Source organism: Apis laboriosa, unplaced genomic scaffold, assembly GCF_014066325.1.
Source record: "Apis laboriosa isolate Shangri-la unplaced genomic scaffold, ASM1406632v1 scaffold9_cov152, whole genome shotgun sequence".
Lineage (NCBI taxonomy): Eukaryota > Metazoa > Arthropoda > Insecta > Hymenoptera > Apidae > Apis > Apis laboriosa.
In genome coordinates this window covers 4,934,088-4,952,549 of record NW_025224966.1, presented here as the reverse complement: position 1 = coordinate 4,952,549, position 18,462 = coordinate 4,934,088, and the positions used below count along the sequence as shown (strand labels likewise).

The following is an 18,462-nucleotide window of genomic DNA, read 5'->3' as shown; positions in this document are numbered from 1 at the left end:
TGCACTAATATTTACAATTTTACGCGGATATTGAATTCTTGTTTAAAATTAACGAAACACTTATTTTGAAAAGTTTAAATTACCAGTTTTACGTTTCGAAATTCGGTCAAGGCACATATTGCAGATATTGCAGATTTTAAATACAAATTTTAAATAAAAGGCAACAATGACAGAATTGTAGTACGTATAAAATATGAAATAAAATGGAAATATCAAGATAATTGTCTATAATCGCCAATGATCGTAGTTTATAAGTGATCAGAATAGATATACCTTATCATTATTTGAAATTTATTATATAAAGGGCTAATGCTAAAATAATAATAATTAATTATAATATGTATAATAATAATTACACATGAGATGTGGTAATAATAATTAATTACACATGAGTAGTTTTCCTTCTAATAGAGATGAACGATGATCCATTTTCGAGGCAAATATTTAAATACCTGATTTGCCGCGCATTTACTTGTAATTAAATTACAGCAGTACACGATCGTATGAGACAAAATCGACATTAACAAGTGATATACCATATTACATACTAATCGATTTGTCTTTTCTAGGCTTCGTTTTCGCTCCGTGAGCTTGCCATATTTTAAGCACCGATTACATTCAAAACTTGCTCGTTAACGCACTTTACACCATTCGCAAGACAAAATCGTTTACTTACTCTCTAATTAAGTGACCATCTTTATGATATCTCGGATTGTATTCGTTACCTAGGATTAGAAGCCGAAACACTGCTAGCACCAACGAGAGGTGCATTGTTTCTAAATTAGTTTGAACAAACTATCGATAAATAACATGTTATCGTGATTAACAACATGTTCTTTTATCTTGTAAAAATTGCAATGGAGTTTGCAAATAATTTGAAATCTTACTGTGATCCTTTACAGCCACAATAAATTGCAAAAATGTATAACGATTGAAAACGTATTTGAAAAAACTAAAATCAATTTTAAAGGATGATTTTACTGCCATATACGATAATATACGAGTTTTAATATAATAATGGGATGTGATGGTATGTATATACTTATATTGTGGATGGAAAGGAAACTTAAGACAAGTACTAAATAATAATAAAAAATCGCTTAAAGAAAAATTTACACGCAAAACAATAATTAACGCATTGATTCGAGTAAAACATAGCGACGGGCGAATTCTTAATTCGCAAGGTACGACGCATGACTTTATTGATTATATAATGACGCACTATTATAAAATGAATTCAGAGGATTTTACAAATCCATTGTTAAGCTCTAGGGCTCTTTGAAACATTTCTTATCTATTTTGTAACGCGTTTTATATAAGAATTCAAACAAAATGTATTTCGCTCTCATCATTTATCGATAAATAGTGACATCGATGACTACATTTTTCATATGTAAATAAAGCCAAACGACGTCATAAGAAATCGTGAATGCCTTTGATTGATATTAGTATCGCACGGGCCCATGAACGGCAGGTACTTATGTCGCGGTCATTTAAGTCACCAAAATTTATTATTTTACGTACGTTGAATTATTTTAAGATGTATAGTCCAATTTATCGATTAACGATATGCATAATTAAATTACTACACACACACAGGAACCAAACTATAAATTTCGAGTTACTCGTAGAATTTGTTAGATAGGTAAGGAATTTTAATAATTGAACAAAACATACAGGTATAGTTTCAGTAGTATTTATATATAGCCCAGTCTTACAAAAAAGTGACCGCATCGTTCCAAGGGACGGGCAAACATTGCTCACTTGCGTTAAAACTAACAATCGGTGTGCTGTCAGTTCAAGGTTTTCATTTCACTGAGAAAGTAGGTATATAATATTACGATATTATAAGCACAATAATTAGAAATTAAACTATTAAATTCAAATACAAATCCTACTTTCACTCTCCTATATTTTACTTCCATTTTTATTTATGAAAATCAAAGCGGACATGTTTCTTTTTTTTTTCCTGATTTATATATATATATATAATGTTATGTGACCACCTTTCAAATTGCCTCAATTGCCATTGTGGCAACGTCTCAATATTCGCAGGCCTCTCGGTACGAAGGGAACTTCAGATTGATCACGTTTGTCTGAGCATTCTTCGAACCCGAGTACTGGCTTAAGTTTTAAAGTAGACGAGCCATAGCTAATTTCAATCGGTGCTGATGCATAAGTGGCAATAGGCTGGGGCTGCTTGTTGGTGGTTTTTAGATGTTGAAATCAACGGAGATTGACGCATCACATGGCATACTTGCGCGTCCATTCACGTGCCAATTCATTGTACTTCTCCCTGTCAGTTTTGTATAACCTTGCTATCTCTGGTACCAAAGGGTCATCTGGATTTGGATCGCAGAGCAAAGAGCATATTGACAATAACACTAAAAAAAAAAAAAATTTGTTCTTCTAAAGATTACATTAAAATATTAAATTTTATAAAAATGTTATGCTATTATTGTTTTCTTCATCCTGTTATTTAAAAATTTTTACAAACCCTTTGATATGGTAAGTGCTGGGGACCATTGCGATCTTAAAATATCCAAACAAATACTTCCATTACTGTTGATATTTGGATGATAAATTCTGGTTGTAAAAGCAACCTATATATATATATATATAATTAACACATAGAATTAATATATTATTTATATATTGTTATATAATAAAATACTCTGAAAATTTTTATTAATATACCTTAGGTGGTTTAAATGGATAATCTGTGGGGAAATGAATTGTAAGGAAAAATACTCCTCCTTGGTATGGACTGTCAGGCTGAAAATAACATTTATTCCTAAATATATAATATTTAATTGCGATTAAAATATAATGTAAATTTTATCGATATTTATAATTTTTTTTAACATATATGAAAAAGAAAGAAATAATATCTTTTTTAAAATTATATTCAATAAAATTTAATAATTAATATCCAATATTATTATTAATGATAAATAGTAAATATAATTACTGTAAATAGAAACAAATATTATAATATTACATAAATATTATAATATATTATAATCAAATGAAAAATGATTTATAAAATCTTATTGAGGATTATTACATGCATTGGGTTATATATTTTTACATGAAATTATTAGCCGTAGATAGTATACAATATAAATTTCATTACTTAAAAATTACCTTTAAATATCAGAGTGAAAGTGAAGATACTTGAAAATAATACTCAAATTATATTTATATGTACATTAATATTTCTAAGATATGCATTTCAAGATGATAAATATTTAATTAATTCATGTAATATAATATTAAAATCATTATATACTTACTGGTCCCATAATAGTTGCTTGCCAATGGAATACTGAAAGCAAGTAGAGAATTAAATGTAAAAGCTATAGTTTATTAAAAATCATAATTGATCATCTTAAAATTAAATAATAAATTATATTTATTTATAAAAGCATCAAAAATTTCAAATAATAAACAAAAATAATGAAAAAATGATTTCAGTTTCCCTTGACAATGAATGATATGTATATATTTTAGAAGAATCAAAAAAATTATATAAATTATATGTTTCATAAATAAGTATAATAAGTATAATAATAATGAAGACAATTATGATTTACTAATCTTTAATTAAAATGAATGCATAAATAATAATTTTTAATGAACTTACGATCATCTCCTACAGGACCAGCAGAGCATTGCGCAGGTGGATCTCTACCAAGGTCCTGAAGTTCCTAAATATCAATAAATTTGTATAATATAAATAAAATATTTTAGATAGATATAAAAATATATAAATCTTATTTAATAATTCACATCTTATATATAACTTCTTCCAATAATATATAGTTTCATTTTTAAAAAAATTATTTTTAAATTAAATTTTTGTTAATACATATATATCATTAATAATATATTCTTTTGTCTTGTGTAATAAAATTTTGAATTTTAAAATTTATATATCTATAGATATATAGTATATATGAACATGTGTAAACAAAATATTCTAGAACATTCTTACATATGTATATATCTATATACATATATAATTATGTAAATGTATCATTAATATAAATTAAATTTCAAAATCTTATTTATAATATACAAGTTCATAAATATATACAAAATAATTCATTTATATTATATTATATTATTTATATATCTTAAAAATAATTCATGTCTTACACATAAGATAACCATAATATATTAACATTGTATAATTGATTAAAGTAAATTGATTAAAGTAAAGAATCTATATTGAATTAAAATAAATATAAAAATATAATTAAATGTAAAAATTTAATTGTTTCATGCAATTAAATGGAAAAATCAATTCAGATGAATTTATGAATAATTTAAAAGAAAAGTATAGTTAAATTAAATATGAGTGAGTTAAAACATTTATGATATTTTTTGTATTCTGTGTAACAAGATAACAGAAATGAAGTAAGAAGGGAAAGTAACATATACTTTGTCTTTTATATGACTATTTTGAGAACGATACATGTAGAACTTTCTATTCTCTTGTCCTTCTACGTTAAATTATAATTTGATTAAGAAATATAATAATTGATAGATTATGCATTATAAAAAAATATATTAATTTTAAATGATTCTCTTTATTATACTAATGTAAATTGTAGTCACATGGTGACAATTATTAACTAAATTATGAAACAAATATGTAACGGTTAATTAGAAGATTTCTAATAGTATTTTTATCTACAAATAGAATATGAAGATATTAATGAAATTTTCGTAAATTCTAAGTTATCTATAATTTTATGCATATGTATATATGAGTAAACATATATGTATACATAGATGTATGTAATGCACGGTTTTACGTTACTTCCGGCAATTTATCGGCTAGCCACTTAAAATTTTTTTAGATTTTCACTGTCACCGAAGCTACGTCCACTGGCACAAAGTGGCACTGTGCAACGTGCATAATGCACTATGTCGATATAAACGCGTACGCAAGTAAATCAAAGCACAACCGAAGAATGCAAAAAAAAAGGGGAAAAGCCAACATGATTTTCAATGCTGGCTCACATTGCTTCACTGCAAAATCGTTAAGGGCGTTCAACCGCATTCGACACACAATCACATCAACACCCGACTGTCTTTGTATAATACGAACACCTCTGATCATTCACGTACCTTATTAATTCGTTTTAAAGCCATTTGTTGAACTGTGTGTTGATATTAACCGGCTGAAAATCAGACAGCGATAGCCGCTAGCCGAAGATCTTTGATTAGGGATTGCAAGATGGCTGCCTTCTAAACGTAGCCTTACAGCGTTGGTCAAATCAGCATCCGTGAGCTATTCTTGCACTGTCCCCTTCATATTCAAGCAAATTATTTGCAATTGTGTCTACGATTATTTTAACAAATAAATTTTATTGGAGGAACATTTTAAAGGAAAATAATATTATTGTGTTTTCTCTTACACCTTTTATTGTGAAATTAAGCCAGAGACTCCACGGATTTCCTTTTATCGGCAACTAGTGGATTTTTAACATTATACTATCATTTCTCGGTAGATGTCGTGATGAAAGGTACAAATGATTGGCCAATGCGCGTGATTAAACGAATTTTATTCATATGTGTGTTATATACCACGTATATATGTATATACATATACTAAATATATACCTCAGTTTAACGATGATCATATAATTTTCAAATACTTACTATGCAGTTATCACATTACGCTGTTTCCTTTCTTTAAAGCAAGTATCTAGTAACTAACCTAGAATAATAGTGAATTTATGTTCCGAGATGATTAATTTAAAATAAAAGTGGAACGAAAGTAAGAAAAATATATTATTATTGTATAAGTTATAGTTTATATGTCTATATCTTAGGTATGACATCATTCTGTTTCAAGAAGATATTTTTCTTTCCATATATATATATTTATATTAACAATGCTCTATATATGGTAAAACAAAACAACTACGTTGATTCCAATTATAACCCTAGGTCAGATAATGTCAGAAAATTAACAAGTTATATTTAAATATTAATTTATAATTTAATGTTATATTAAATATAAAATATATTTTATATACTATTCAATTATTATGACTGACGGGAGAAAAGTGTTAGGATGTCAATGCAAAAAATTACAAAAGCGAAGGAAAGAATGCAAAAGAAAGAGACAAACATTAGTATATAATCCGGAGGAAGAATTGTGGCATGAACCATATTTAAAAGATTTACGGAGGGAGTTTTCACGTGTATCTATATTATGTGATTCAAAGATTGAATTGCCATGGAAAGATATTGTATTACCAGCAGTTGGCATGAAAATTCGTCAAGATGTTTCCTTGACTCCTTTGATTGATCGAGATGAAAATGAGAAGGAAGAAAAAGAAACAGAGGAAAAAGAATCTTTAGGAACTATGCTTTTACCATGGAAAGATTTAATTATTACGGAAACTGTACCTTCGAAAAAAGATGCTATCGAGAGTTGCGATTCTACGTTAGAAATTCCTTGGAATGATCTTGTACTCGAAAAGCCAATGGATATACAACCTGTACAAGAAGAGGCTTGTGTTACTACCGATGTTGAGATTCCATGGAATGACATTTTAATACCGCGAAATATAATAATTGAATCACAAAAAAAGAAGCATCCTTCTTCAAAATATCCACCTCGAACAGCAATTACAAAAGGCAAATGTTGTTGTACAATTGGATGCAAAAACAATTCACCTTACAAATAATTTATAAATTAATTTACATAATTATAATATAAATCATTTTATATTATACATTTTATAATTTATAATATCTATTTTTGAAGATATAATAAAATTTTTTGCACTTTTTTATAAATGCATAAGTATATATTTTAAAGAATCCTGGAAAATAATATACGATCAGTACTAAGATTTAAAAAATAATTATTAAAGAATAATTATTCCACATTTAAAAATTTATAAGCGTATAAAAAAATATATTAAAATGTATCAGATTGTGCAAGTTTTTATAACTACAAGGTCGCTCAGAATCTTTTTCATTGAGTTTATTTTTAACTGATCGAAATCACTTAATATGTATGTAGTTTATATCACGGTAGAAAAATAATATTGATATATATTGATACGAACTAAAAATAATATTTTTATCAAATATTTTTATATTTTTTATGCTTTTACATACATTGATAAGCGAAAAGCTACATACATATATATAAAATTGCAAATAAAAAAAAAAATTTTTGTTATTTATATTATCGACAGAAGTTAAATTGTGATTCAAATAAGTTACATGATGGCGCTACGTGCAACGAAACATCGCGCCGCCATGATTATTATCCGCTTGATGTTCATGATTGGCGGCAGTCGGCACTAGCCAGTGGACGCGAACGGTGGTTTGTTTGTAATATAGTTAAGTCAAATACTGCACATGAAAATGGCGTAGTAAGGTGGTATAACGCCGTAATTATCATCGCATAAATATGTCGTGAAAAGTTTCGAACAGTGAACAGGCGTCTATCAATTGACTTTTTAAGCATTTATAACGATACCGTCCAATTAAAAGCATTGTGATTAATTCGATGGATCACTCATCCTAATAACAGCGTGAAAAGTGTGTTGTGTGTTGGTGACTCGTACTGTGATTTGACAACGGATATGTTCGAATTCCTGTTAATGTTTTAGAGGTCGAACGAGATGTACAAGCTTAATTAAACTAACGTAATTCAATTTTCATGAAGAATATCCAACGATGGCACTCATACTTGGAAGAAATCAAGAATTTTTCCTCGTGACAGCTTGACGACCTCGACTCCAGACGAGTTCAAGATGGCGCCACCGGCATTTTGACACTTGCCCAAGATTCGTCAGCTGGATTTTACAACCGCTCCGAGTTTCGATTATGAGCAGAGAATTTTACGTTCCTTGTACACCCTACACTTATCAGGTAAGCGAATTATTGCTTGTCATTTTTCGTAATAATTACGATTGCTTCGATGTGTTCGATAATCAGATGCTTCCTGCATCGCCATATTTTTGCAAGGAGGATTCCAAATTGTTAATTTTTTTTCATAACCTTTAAATATTTTATTTGATTCTTTTTTATAAGCAGAATATAATATTAATAAGTGTAGTTCAATATATTTTAGAAATAAATCATTTAGTATAATTTTATTAAAATTATTATGAAAGACATTTTTAATATGTTTTTGAAATTAATAATATAATGAATGTTATTTTTTAACAATGCTATAAAGATCGCTTAACACAAACTTCCATAATTATATGAAATTTAAATAGTTACATGAAATATCATTTATTGCGTATAATATATATAATTAAAATTTGTTATGATTTTTGTTGCTTATTTACGTTTTAAAATATATCAAACGGTGTTTTGTAATAAAGCAATGCTCTGATTGTTATTTAAATATTAAAATCGTAACACGCGTAAACGAAAACAATGAAGGTGGTGCCAACGAAAAAGCGACGGTCGATAAAAACCGACGGGTAATGTCAAATTGCACGATGTGAAAATTGACAAGTAACCCAGGCCTATGCCTAGTTTCTATATACCTTCTCGTGGATATTTTGACTTTCGCTATGAGTGATGGTACTTTCTCAGAAAATCTGTCGGAAAGTAATATTTCTATGGCAAATGATGCGGAAGAATTAAACTCGCAGGGTTCCGTTGATAAGCATGTTAAGGGTACGAATCTACCCACCGCGAGTAACATAACCAAGAAGGTGAGATTTTAACGTCTGACACATAATCTTTTTTTTATTTTTATTTTTAACTCGATGTTCTTTCAAATTCATAATTTTCGAAATATAGTTCCATCTTTTGAATCAAGTAACTATTTATGATTTCTTTTCATTTTTCACTTATTATAGTGTCTTTGAATTTATTGCTTCATATATTTCAATTACATTCAAATTGTTGAAAATTTTTAGTATATTATGAATAAACTTATAAATGTTTGCAAATGTTTATGCAAAATCAAATAATTATTAAATAAAATGTTAATTAATCATTTATTTTTATATTCAATATTTATTAACAACATTATTACATATATTATTATTTTTATTGAAATTGATAAAAATAAATAGATAAAGTCAATTAAATTTGTTTAATTATTATATCTATATTAAAATCAATATTTCTTTTTCAAAAATTGATGTTTCTAATATATAATACAAAAGTAAAAAAAAAAAAAAAAAAGTCTTTGGAAATTTTAACGTTCAAATTTATTTTTAATAAAAAATTTCATATTTTTAATTAAAATCAAAGTATGCAATATGAAAATGTTAATGTATGAAATACTTAAGTATTTTAATTTTAATTTTAAAAGCACAAAATGCTAAAAATTTCTTTTAGAGACTAAAATTTATAAATCACATTAATACAAAAAGTAACAAATTTAGAATTATCGGTGATATCTAAATATGAATACAGTTACTGTGTTACAGTAATCATGAATGTTCACATGAAAAAAAGAGAATTACAAATACGTAGCACCAACACGTCAATTTATTTTCATTTGTAACGGTCTCGAGTAAACAACATATTTTCAAGTATTAATATTTATTTAACGATTTAAATGTTACACGTGTCGCGACATTTCGTCTTGCTTTTGAACGGAACCTCGTTTAGCGATCATAACGAATAGATCAGATCGAAGCTACCGAATGTCGGTTATTACCTGAGACGTTTGATGAGATTGAAGAGCGGAGGGAATCTCGAATCCGAAAGAGAACCGATCAGTAATATTTCTGAAATGACCGAAATCACGGAAAGCATGTTAAACCGCGCGATGCTAGAAATCTCGATGGGTAAATGTTTATATTATGGAAATTAACTTAATTTTATATTAATTATAACGTGTATGATAAATATAATGAATTTATTTTCTACGAACAACAAAGTTTGATTTCTCTTTTTCGCATATATGTATAAATATTAAATAAGAGAGGAGAAGATATTTTCTTTAATTCTTTTTTTAGATGTTTAATGAGGTTGCATTACAAAATATAGTATTCAATTCTAGATATTTATTTTTTTCTCAATTTTAAATCATATAATTATAAATTATAATTATAAATAATGATATATACGAAATATTTCGTTTTTCTACAAAATTTCGTTTTCATTCTACGATTCAAGGAATCCAAAGATACTAGACGAAATATTTATCCTAATTTTTTGTACGATTACACGATTGTTATCAAATGTAAGGATATTATCTATAAACTTTGCTGTTCAGATTATCGATTTAAAATTCAAATCTACGTTTGTTTCGAAATATAGCAATTCGAAACGAAACATTTACAATTCTTCACATTTATATTTCGTATTTATATGTATAATATAATGTTGATGAGCCACGATTTATCAGTGTCCACGAGCAATGAACAAACTATACCGGAAGATGAGGATTCGATCAGTTGGTCGGAGAACCATGCTGTTAAAACGAATAGTTACGAGATTTATGGTGGACCTTCGAACGATTTCAGGGGACATGATCCTGGAGGACCTTCGTCTTCGAACGAAAACGACAACACAAGTATTTCCAATCATTGATTATGTGAATAGGAAAGGGGGAGAAGGGGTAAATCCTATCATGCGGGCTTATTGATTTTCGAAATGTTTGCCCTTAATGATTCATATTTCGCTTCTTTCTTTTGTGTTTGTTTGTTTGTTCGCGTCTCTATCAGAATTTTTTTCACGAAAAATTATTTACCACAATTATATCATGTACAGAATCTTATAGTGCGATTCTCCTACATATAACGCGAATTAAAAATTATGCTCCAACATATATCATACATTATAATAATAAAAAATTGTGCGATTGAAAAATTGCTGAAGAAGACGTGAAAAAATTATTTACACGTTTTTGAATTGACTCGATTATTTATTGTAGCGCGTTATATAATTATTTCTATAATTATTTCTATAATTATCTAAAAGAATTTATTCCAATGAAAAAATATCGATTCATTATCCATTATTTAAATAAGTTTAATTAATAATAACATCGTATCGTAACACGGAGCATAATCTCTCACGTTATTAAGAAATTTTATTACATTACATAAAACGACAAAAATTTCCAATTATTCTAAGAAGGAAGAAATAGATTCGAGACTATATTTTCAATTTTTCTTTATACTCGACTTGTACTCTGTGGTAATGCAATATTCATCGGTTTATGCGCCACGAAATTTAGTCGGGCTTCCTTACAGGCGAATATCCCGCCATGATTGCGACTGCTGAAATCGAACCTGCTCAAACGATTTCAAACTCCGTGACCACCGAAGCGATGACCACGAATGGGATTTTCGTGAATGTGTTGAACCGCGAAAATATCCCTGGGGGGAATATATTGGAGTTCAGAGAAGCTTTGTCCTCGCACATAGGGTAAATTTAGTTATCTTTAACCGAATCGAATCATCGACGAAAAAAAGTGATCGATCCATTTTTCGCCTATGCATTTGAATTATGTACATATGCTAAATATCATTTAGAAATATGCGTTCAAAAATGATTCCGTTTGGTTGAGTGAAGAGTTGATCAATGATTTAGATATTATATTTTTTTTAAATCTTTTTTAATCGTGCATTGATGGTATCAATTCGAGGTGCAATTAAACGTGAAAGGATTAACGCGTGAAAAGTTTGTAACATCGATCACAAAGTTTATAATATCGTACTCTCTAGATCCCAAGTGGAAGAAGTTAGAGACCAAGAGACTCGAAATGTCCCGTTGTTCTATATTCAAACCGACGATCGCCAAGAGCTTTATCTGCAGAATACATTAAACGTTGAAAGTGGATTTAGTGGATCGAATACGAGGTAAGCTCGAAATTACATCTGATTTGAATGATTATCCTTTGATTATTTAATCTGTGTAAATAAGAGCTACGCTTTTATTCACGAATACGTTTTATTAGAGATCTTGCGTGAAATTACTTCAATCTTGTTGTTGTATTTATATATAAACAGATATAATCCGAGAGCGATAAACTTATTGCTTGTTAAATTAGATTAATAGAAAGTGTGCCTGTTATTTTGTGAATCATTTGTTTGTATTACACGTGTTTGCACATCGAATAACAATTATTCGTATTATTTAGGATATAAGTATTTAAGTAAACTTCTTCCTTTTTAAACTGTTTGCACGGTCAGATTTGCATTTCTCTTCTCAGACTTCTTCTCTCTTCTTCTCTATTGCTTATCATAGCAAATTTATTACAAATTGTAGACAATGATAAGAAGTTAAATGACTTATAAAATTGCTTTATTTGTTGGGATATAAAGATAAAATTGTTATCGTACCATTCCTTTGCAACCAATAATTTTCTTTATAAAAATTAACAGCTTCTACCTATCATATCTATCGATCGAACATTCAATGCCTACGTGCAACGTAATATAATTTCTCCCACATAGATACAAATAAAAAATCTCGACAAAAATCAAAACGAAATCCTATCGACTCGAATCCAAATTCGATCATTCGAACAGCGCGCGTTACGTGAATCAGTCTATTCATCCGCTAACTCTATTCAATTCTCAGAATCGAATATCCCCCTCCCCTTTAACCTATTACCATTCGATTACTCTGATTCGTCACGATTGGAAGATTGTTTCATCTCGCGCGAATTCCTTCAAAATCGAGACGAGTTATTGTTACTCAATCTAATACCTGCGGTGACACGTTGCACGCGCAGCATTATATTTTCTCGTTTTACATTGGTTTTCGCGTACGCGTGTTTCGGGGCGCACCGCAGAGCGCTCCCCAGATATCGAGTGTACAACTGCGCAGAGCGGCATGACGACCGAGTGGAAGATTGCGGCGCATCGTGCGGCTCCGTTCGGTAAACCTACTCGCGTGCTAACCGCGCTAAAAAATCGGTAACGGTATCGTTATTGTGGTCGGTTTGCATTCGTCGAACGTCGTCGATGGAATAAGCCTCGGCGGAAACAGTTTTCGACCGTTGGCGGATGACTGGCCGTGAGATGGCCCTTATTAGCCGTATCCTAAAGTGACACGGACGAGTGAAGAGGTTCTGACTGCTCGTCCGTGACGATTCTCTTTCGAGGCCGAGGTTCGAGTCGATGTCGGCCAAGTAATTCCAAGGGATTTGGAAAGTATGAAAATAGATAATATATGGTCGAAGGAGTGGAATTATCGTGAATTATTTCCCTAATTATTCAGGAATAATTGCAATAACTAAATGATTGTTTCGTAATTAATTTTTTTTCTCAATTCCTTTGATCGTTGAATATTCTATATTGTTCTTTATAGACGGCTTACTTATCGCTGCAAGCGCAACAGTTATTTTACGTAGCGACAAGTTATCGATTAACTGCGTGCGTGTATATTTAATCTGGCTGGTTTAACTTTGAGGAAATTAATTTCATATAGGCATCCCGTGCCTATATAAATGTATGATAATCGTTCGATACGATTTTAAATAATTCTTTTTAAATACAATAGGTTCCAAAGTCCTTCTAATTGTAGTCAGACTTTTATGGTTAGTTTTAGTTCGTTCATTGCTTCATTGTTTTCGTTTTAACGATGTTGGTGTACATAATTCACTTCTCGTTTATGGTAATAATTCAAGCTAAAAATAGTTCGTTTTCATATCGAGCGAATCAGGAAGGAAGTAATCGCTGCTTGTTTTTCTTAATTTCTTAAAAGACCCATTATCCTATATTTCGTTACTCTGATTTTCTTAAACCAATATCGTCAATTCCGTGATTTTAAACTGATTTATTCAATTCAGTTTTTAGTTCCAGTTCTGCTTTTGTAGGTAAGACTAACGCAATATTATTAAAATCCATAAATTATTTTAATTGTTCTAACGGTAGGCCACGGTGGCTTGTAATTTTTTTCAATTTTAAAAATCGTTAATTAAACAGTAGGATATTTTTATGCTGTTATAAACAAATATTGATATTAAGATTATCATCTTTTTATGTCTGGCCGTTAGTTGTTTTTATCAATTTTCATACAAACGATGGCCAATAAAATACAAATTGTCTAGACGGTTCTCGTTGCGCGTAGGATAAAATTACGAGAGGTCTCGAAAGGCAATGGAAAGGAAATCCTTATCCTTGCACCAAGTGAAATGATTTGTCGAGGTGATTTCACGAAGGAAATATTGCATCTATTCTACCATCGTTACACCATGGCAAAACGCTCGGCCAATCGATTTCCATGTACAGTATGTTATTTCTCGTTTATTTCACCGATTTGCAATAATTGTGATGTTAGATTCAACTAACGTGCCGCCCGATAAAAATACAAAATTATAATTATTTATGAAATACAAAATTGTAATAACCTGCCATATAAATTTAAATTACCATTAAAAGATTGTAAATTTTACTTAAAATAATATATTCCAAGTCAAATAAAATAAACATATTGGTCAAGAAATTCAGATTACTTAAACTCTTAAGCCAGTTGAACTACGAGTGACACACTTAATGGTTCAAATTACGCGTTATTCGTAAAGGGGTATCGAATTAATTAGATTCAACTACCTTGACTAATTTGCACGAAATTTGCGCACAGATGAGAATTCTCGACGAACCAATTTCAATATAAATAGTATTATATAAATAACAGTTTTTTTTTTTTACAATAACAATAACAATACGAAAATTAGAAATTTATGCACGATTATGATCTCCCGTGTTCACGCTCGTCGATCAATGACTTCTTTATTTTGATTCATCGAAAACATAATTTCCGACAAAATTAATATCGTGCCACATCACAGATAAATATTTTCATCACAATTTAATAATTTCAACGTTCTTATCTTATTCGATATAAAGTCGAATCACCTTGACCAATTTGCGCAAACTTGAAAGAATTAGATGAATCCTTATACTTTCGACGAATCGATTTCGAATACTCGAGGAAAGGAATAATAATCCATAAAAAAAAAAAAAAAAAAAAAAATACCATCTTCTTCAAACTTTCTTCGATTTCTTTTATCCACGGGTTAGATTAGCCCATTGCCGTATCCACACAATACATCTTTTATTCCTCAATCGCATAAATCGTTACCTTTTTCTTTTCTCTTCTTTTTTATTCCTCTCCCCGGCGCAAGAATCAATTAACAAAATGGAATGATTCACGATCCATGCACGCCGGTGCAACAATTCCATTCCATCGTTTTCGATTTTGCAACCCGTGAACCGATCGGCGCATAATGGACAAATTCAGTTTCCATCGAAAACTTGGCCGGCTTTTATTATACACGGACAGTGAAGTGTAACTGAACGAGTTCCACGGCGGTAACTCGAGGTGCCAGACTTTCACGAGTGTGCGTTTTGCTCACTGAATCGTACAGAGGAGATCCTATTTGATTACAGGCTGCGTTCTAACCGAGCCGTGGTTACGTCTACGATCGTGACTCATTCGTTTCGTACACACCGTTGTGCACACCCGGTGTACACGTTTGTAACTATCGGTCACCTCGTTTCGAGAAAGTATGTGGCGGGGCAATTGAAATATTAATTTCATCCGTTATTTATAGCGTTCTTTGTCCGCGGAGGAGGAGAGAAATTCGTATTACGCGCGCTATGAATTATTTCCCCTCGAAAGGAAAATAATAATGGATATTGAAAATCATAGTCCCATCTATTTGAGTTGAGATATCATTGTTCGCGGATTAATCGAGGTTTCTCGATTATCTCGACTCGGCCGAGATAAAATAATCGCTTTAGAGATTAGAAGAAAATCGCGTGATAATGTTATATTTATACGGTGAAAAATTAATAAACAGAATATAATCTAATGAATCACTTCTCGACGATAAATGTAACGATATTCTAGATACGACGAGAAATGAAAAATAAAATTTATCAATGTGAGTGAAAGTGAACGGGGGAAATTAAACAATAAAAAGCAAACATTAAAATTATACCTCGTACGAGATTTCGTATTGCTTTTATAAAATATACTTACAGAGATAATGGATTATCGAAACAGATAACGTAATCACGCATAAATCTATAATTTTCACGTTTATAATTGTTATTAAAAAATTTGAATACTTACAGCCCCATTCAACTACAGCTAAACGTGAAATGATTCACAATGACCCATTTGAACAACCCCATTACGATCGAACGTAACGAAAACCTGTCGAAGAAAAGGGCGTGGAATCAAGCTCGGGTAAAAGTTAAAAATCGAAACCGTGAAAAAATGACGGAACGGTGACATTCCCCATAGTCAACGATAAAAACCCCACTTTCTCCGTAGCATTATGCAAACAGAAATTCGAGCAATGGAGAAGAGAAATTTCTCTAGTCTTAAAACTTGTGCTTGCGGTTAAACTCGACCGTGGTTACACTCCACCCGCCTCTTCGTTACGGATTCTTCGACTCTGATGAAGGAGGAAGAGGGGTGGGGGGTGGATGAATCGTGCCCCGCCACGCGGAATAACTTTGACGATTTGTCAGGGAGGCAGGTGCATCCTGGCACGGAATATGGATTCTCTTTGCCGGGTCGATCGTGTGTTACACGGATTGTGTGGAGTACAGGTTGGATGTGTTAGTCGGCGACTGTGCCGTGGCGGATAAGGCTTCGCAAAATTTTCGATTACGGAACAACGGTTAACCGCTGTCTCGTGCCGATCGCGCGCTATTAAGCCATATTTCCTGTTAAGAATTTCCTGTTAAGAGGTCGAAACGAATTTTAGTAGTAAATTTGAAGCAACTGGAAACATTGATTTTTAACTTCGGTTACCGCCAGTCTGCTTTTCATCCGCGTATGTATCAGATCGACGAGTGAAATTGTTTCAATTTCGATGAATATGATGATAGTCGAGAATGAGTTTTTAATTGTTTTATCACGAGTCAATAAAGGACAATAATAGAGCTTCATCAGGGGATAATCATGGATTAAATTCACGGTTAATTTAAAGTAGGTGTTTGCTCTAAAGGTAAAAGGATTAGATATTTTTCAAAACTTTGTAATTTTTTAATTATTATTCTGCTCCGTTCCAATCGACATCGTGCCACTCGTGTCTTATTAGGCGAACGTGACGAGGAATTGTAATCTTTGTCGGGAAAGATAAAATTCAGTGATAACGAAAAGGTTGATGTCATTAAGCGGTCGTTGGATTAATTCCTGTTCGTAATCCTTCCTCATTAGCCGAGGGGTAATGCCGAGCATGAATCTCGGTGTTCTCGAGATGAAAGTGGGGAGAGGTTAATAGAGTTGGACGAGTTTCGAGAGAATCGGCAAGCGAAATTAACACTTTCGTGAGCACTCGCGTGATTCGTTTCTACTGGAATTTTCTCGTCGCATTATCACGCGTGTCTTACGAACTTTAATCGCGTGCCTCGTACCGCGCCTTGAAGCGTACACGTGTGTTTGATTTATGATCGATCGTTACTCGCAAATAAGGGAGCGTGATGTTTCTAATTATGTCAAATTTACGTAACTTTTGAGTAATACCTCATTACTATCGTATATGCTTCCAAGAAAAGGAAAAAAAAGGAAAGAAAATTATTCAAATTCTTCGCGACAAAACTTCAAAAATTAATTTTGCAAAAACTTTATCACGCTAAATCTATAAAATTTAGAAGCAGGTGAGCTCTTTTTTATCTCTTTTTATCTCTTATTTATCTCTTATTTATATAGAATACAATCTCACAATTTTTCCACAGATAAAAATTTTTTTTCAATTCTACAATTTCTTTGCGAGATCCTATAGATCCTAGTCGGCGCATCTCATAAGATCATATCAGCCAAGCGCACGACGCTTTGATGATTGGATAGATGGTTATGAATGAATTCTTTTTTATCAGAAAATACAATCTCACAATTTTTCCACAGATAAAAATTTTTTTTTTATCAGAGAATACAATCTCACAATTTTTCCACAGATAAAAATTTTTTTTCACGTAATTCTACAATTTCTTTGCGAGTTCCTTTAGATCCTAATTGACGCATCTCATAAGGTCAGACGCACAATTTTTCCAAAGATAAAAATTTTTTTTTCATGTAATTCTACAATTTCTTTGCGAGTTCCTTTAGATCCTAATTGACGCATCTCATAAGGTCAGACGCACAATTTTTCCAGAGATAAAAATTTTTTTTTCATGTAATTCTACAATTTCTTTGCGAGATTCTATAGATCCTAGTCGGCGCATCTCATAAGATGCAGTCAAGCGCACGACGCTTTGATGATTAAGTGAGTGGTTATAAACGAGTTCTTTTTTATTAGAAAATACAATTTCACAATTTTTCCACAGATAAAAATTTTTTTCACGTAATTTTACAATTTCTTTGCGAGATCCTATAGATCCTAGTCGGTGCATCTCATAAGGTCAGACGCACAATTTTTCCAGAGATAAAAATTTTTTTTTCATGTAATTCTACAATTTCTTTGCGAGATTCTATAGATCCTAGTTGACGCATCCCATAAGATCAGATTTTGCACAATTTTTCCAGAGATAAAAA

The 18,462-nt window shown here is 30.9% G+C and overlaps 3 protein-coding genes across 4 annotated transcripts in view; 2 read left to right on the top strand and 1 right to left on the bottom strand.

The window, feature by feature from the left end:
• Nucleotides 1-1,680: 1,680 nt before the first annotated feature.
• Nucleotides 1,681-5,543, bottom strand: LOC122719900 (ubiquitin-conjugating enzyme E2-17 kDa). The gene is made up of 7 exons (XM_043946149.1): nt 5,432-5,543; nt 5,140-5,353; nt 3,647-3,710; nt 3,297-3,328; nt 2,698-2,775; nt 2,498-2,603; nt 1,681-2,384 (listed from the first exon to the last, which is right to left on the bottom strand). The coding sequence occupies exons 2-7, from the start codon at nt 5,161-5,163 to the stop codon at nt 2,245-2,247; spliced, it is 444 nt and encodes a 147-aa protein (XP_043802084.1). The 5' UTR covers nt 5,164-5,353; nt 5,432-5,543; the 3' UTR covers nt 1,681-2,244.
• Nucleotides 5,544-5,653: 110 nt separating this feature from the next.
• LOC122719899 lies at nt 5,654-6,774 on the top strand. The gene has a single exon (XM_043946148.1). It carries the CDS (start codon nt 6,066-6,068, stop codon nt 6,708-6,710), a length of 645 nt encoding a protein of 214 aa, XP_043802083.1. The 5' UTR covers nt 5,654-6,065; the 3' UTR covers nt 6,711-6,774.
• A 589-nt stretch (nt 6,775-7,363) lies between these two features.
• Nucleotides 7,364-18,462, top strand: part of LOC122719888 — an 86,560-nt gene continuing 75,461 nt past the window's right edge. For both annotated transcript variants that reach the window (XM_043946125.1, XM_043946126.1), the window contains exon 1: nt 7,364-7,911. In XM_043946125.1, coding sequence (XP_043802060.1) covers nt 7,867-7,911 — 45 coding nt within the window. In that variant the 5' untranslated portion in view covers nt 7,364-7,866. The remainder of the gene's footprint in view (nt 7,912-18,462) is intronic.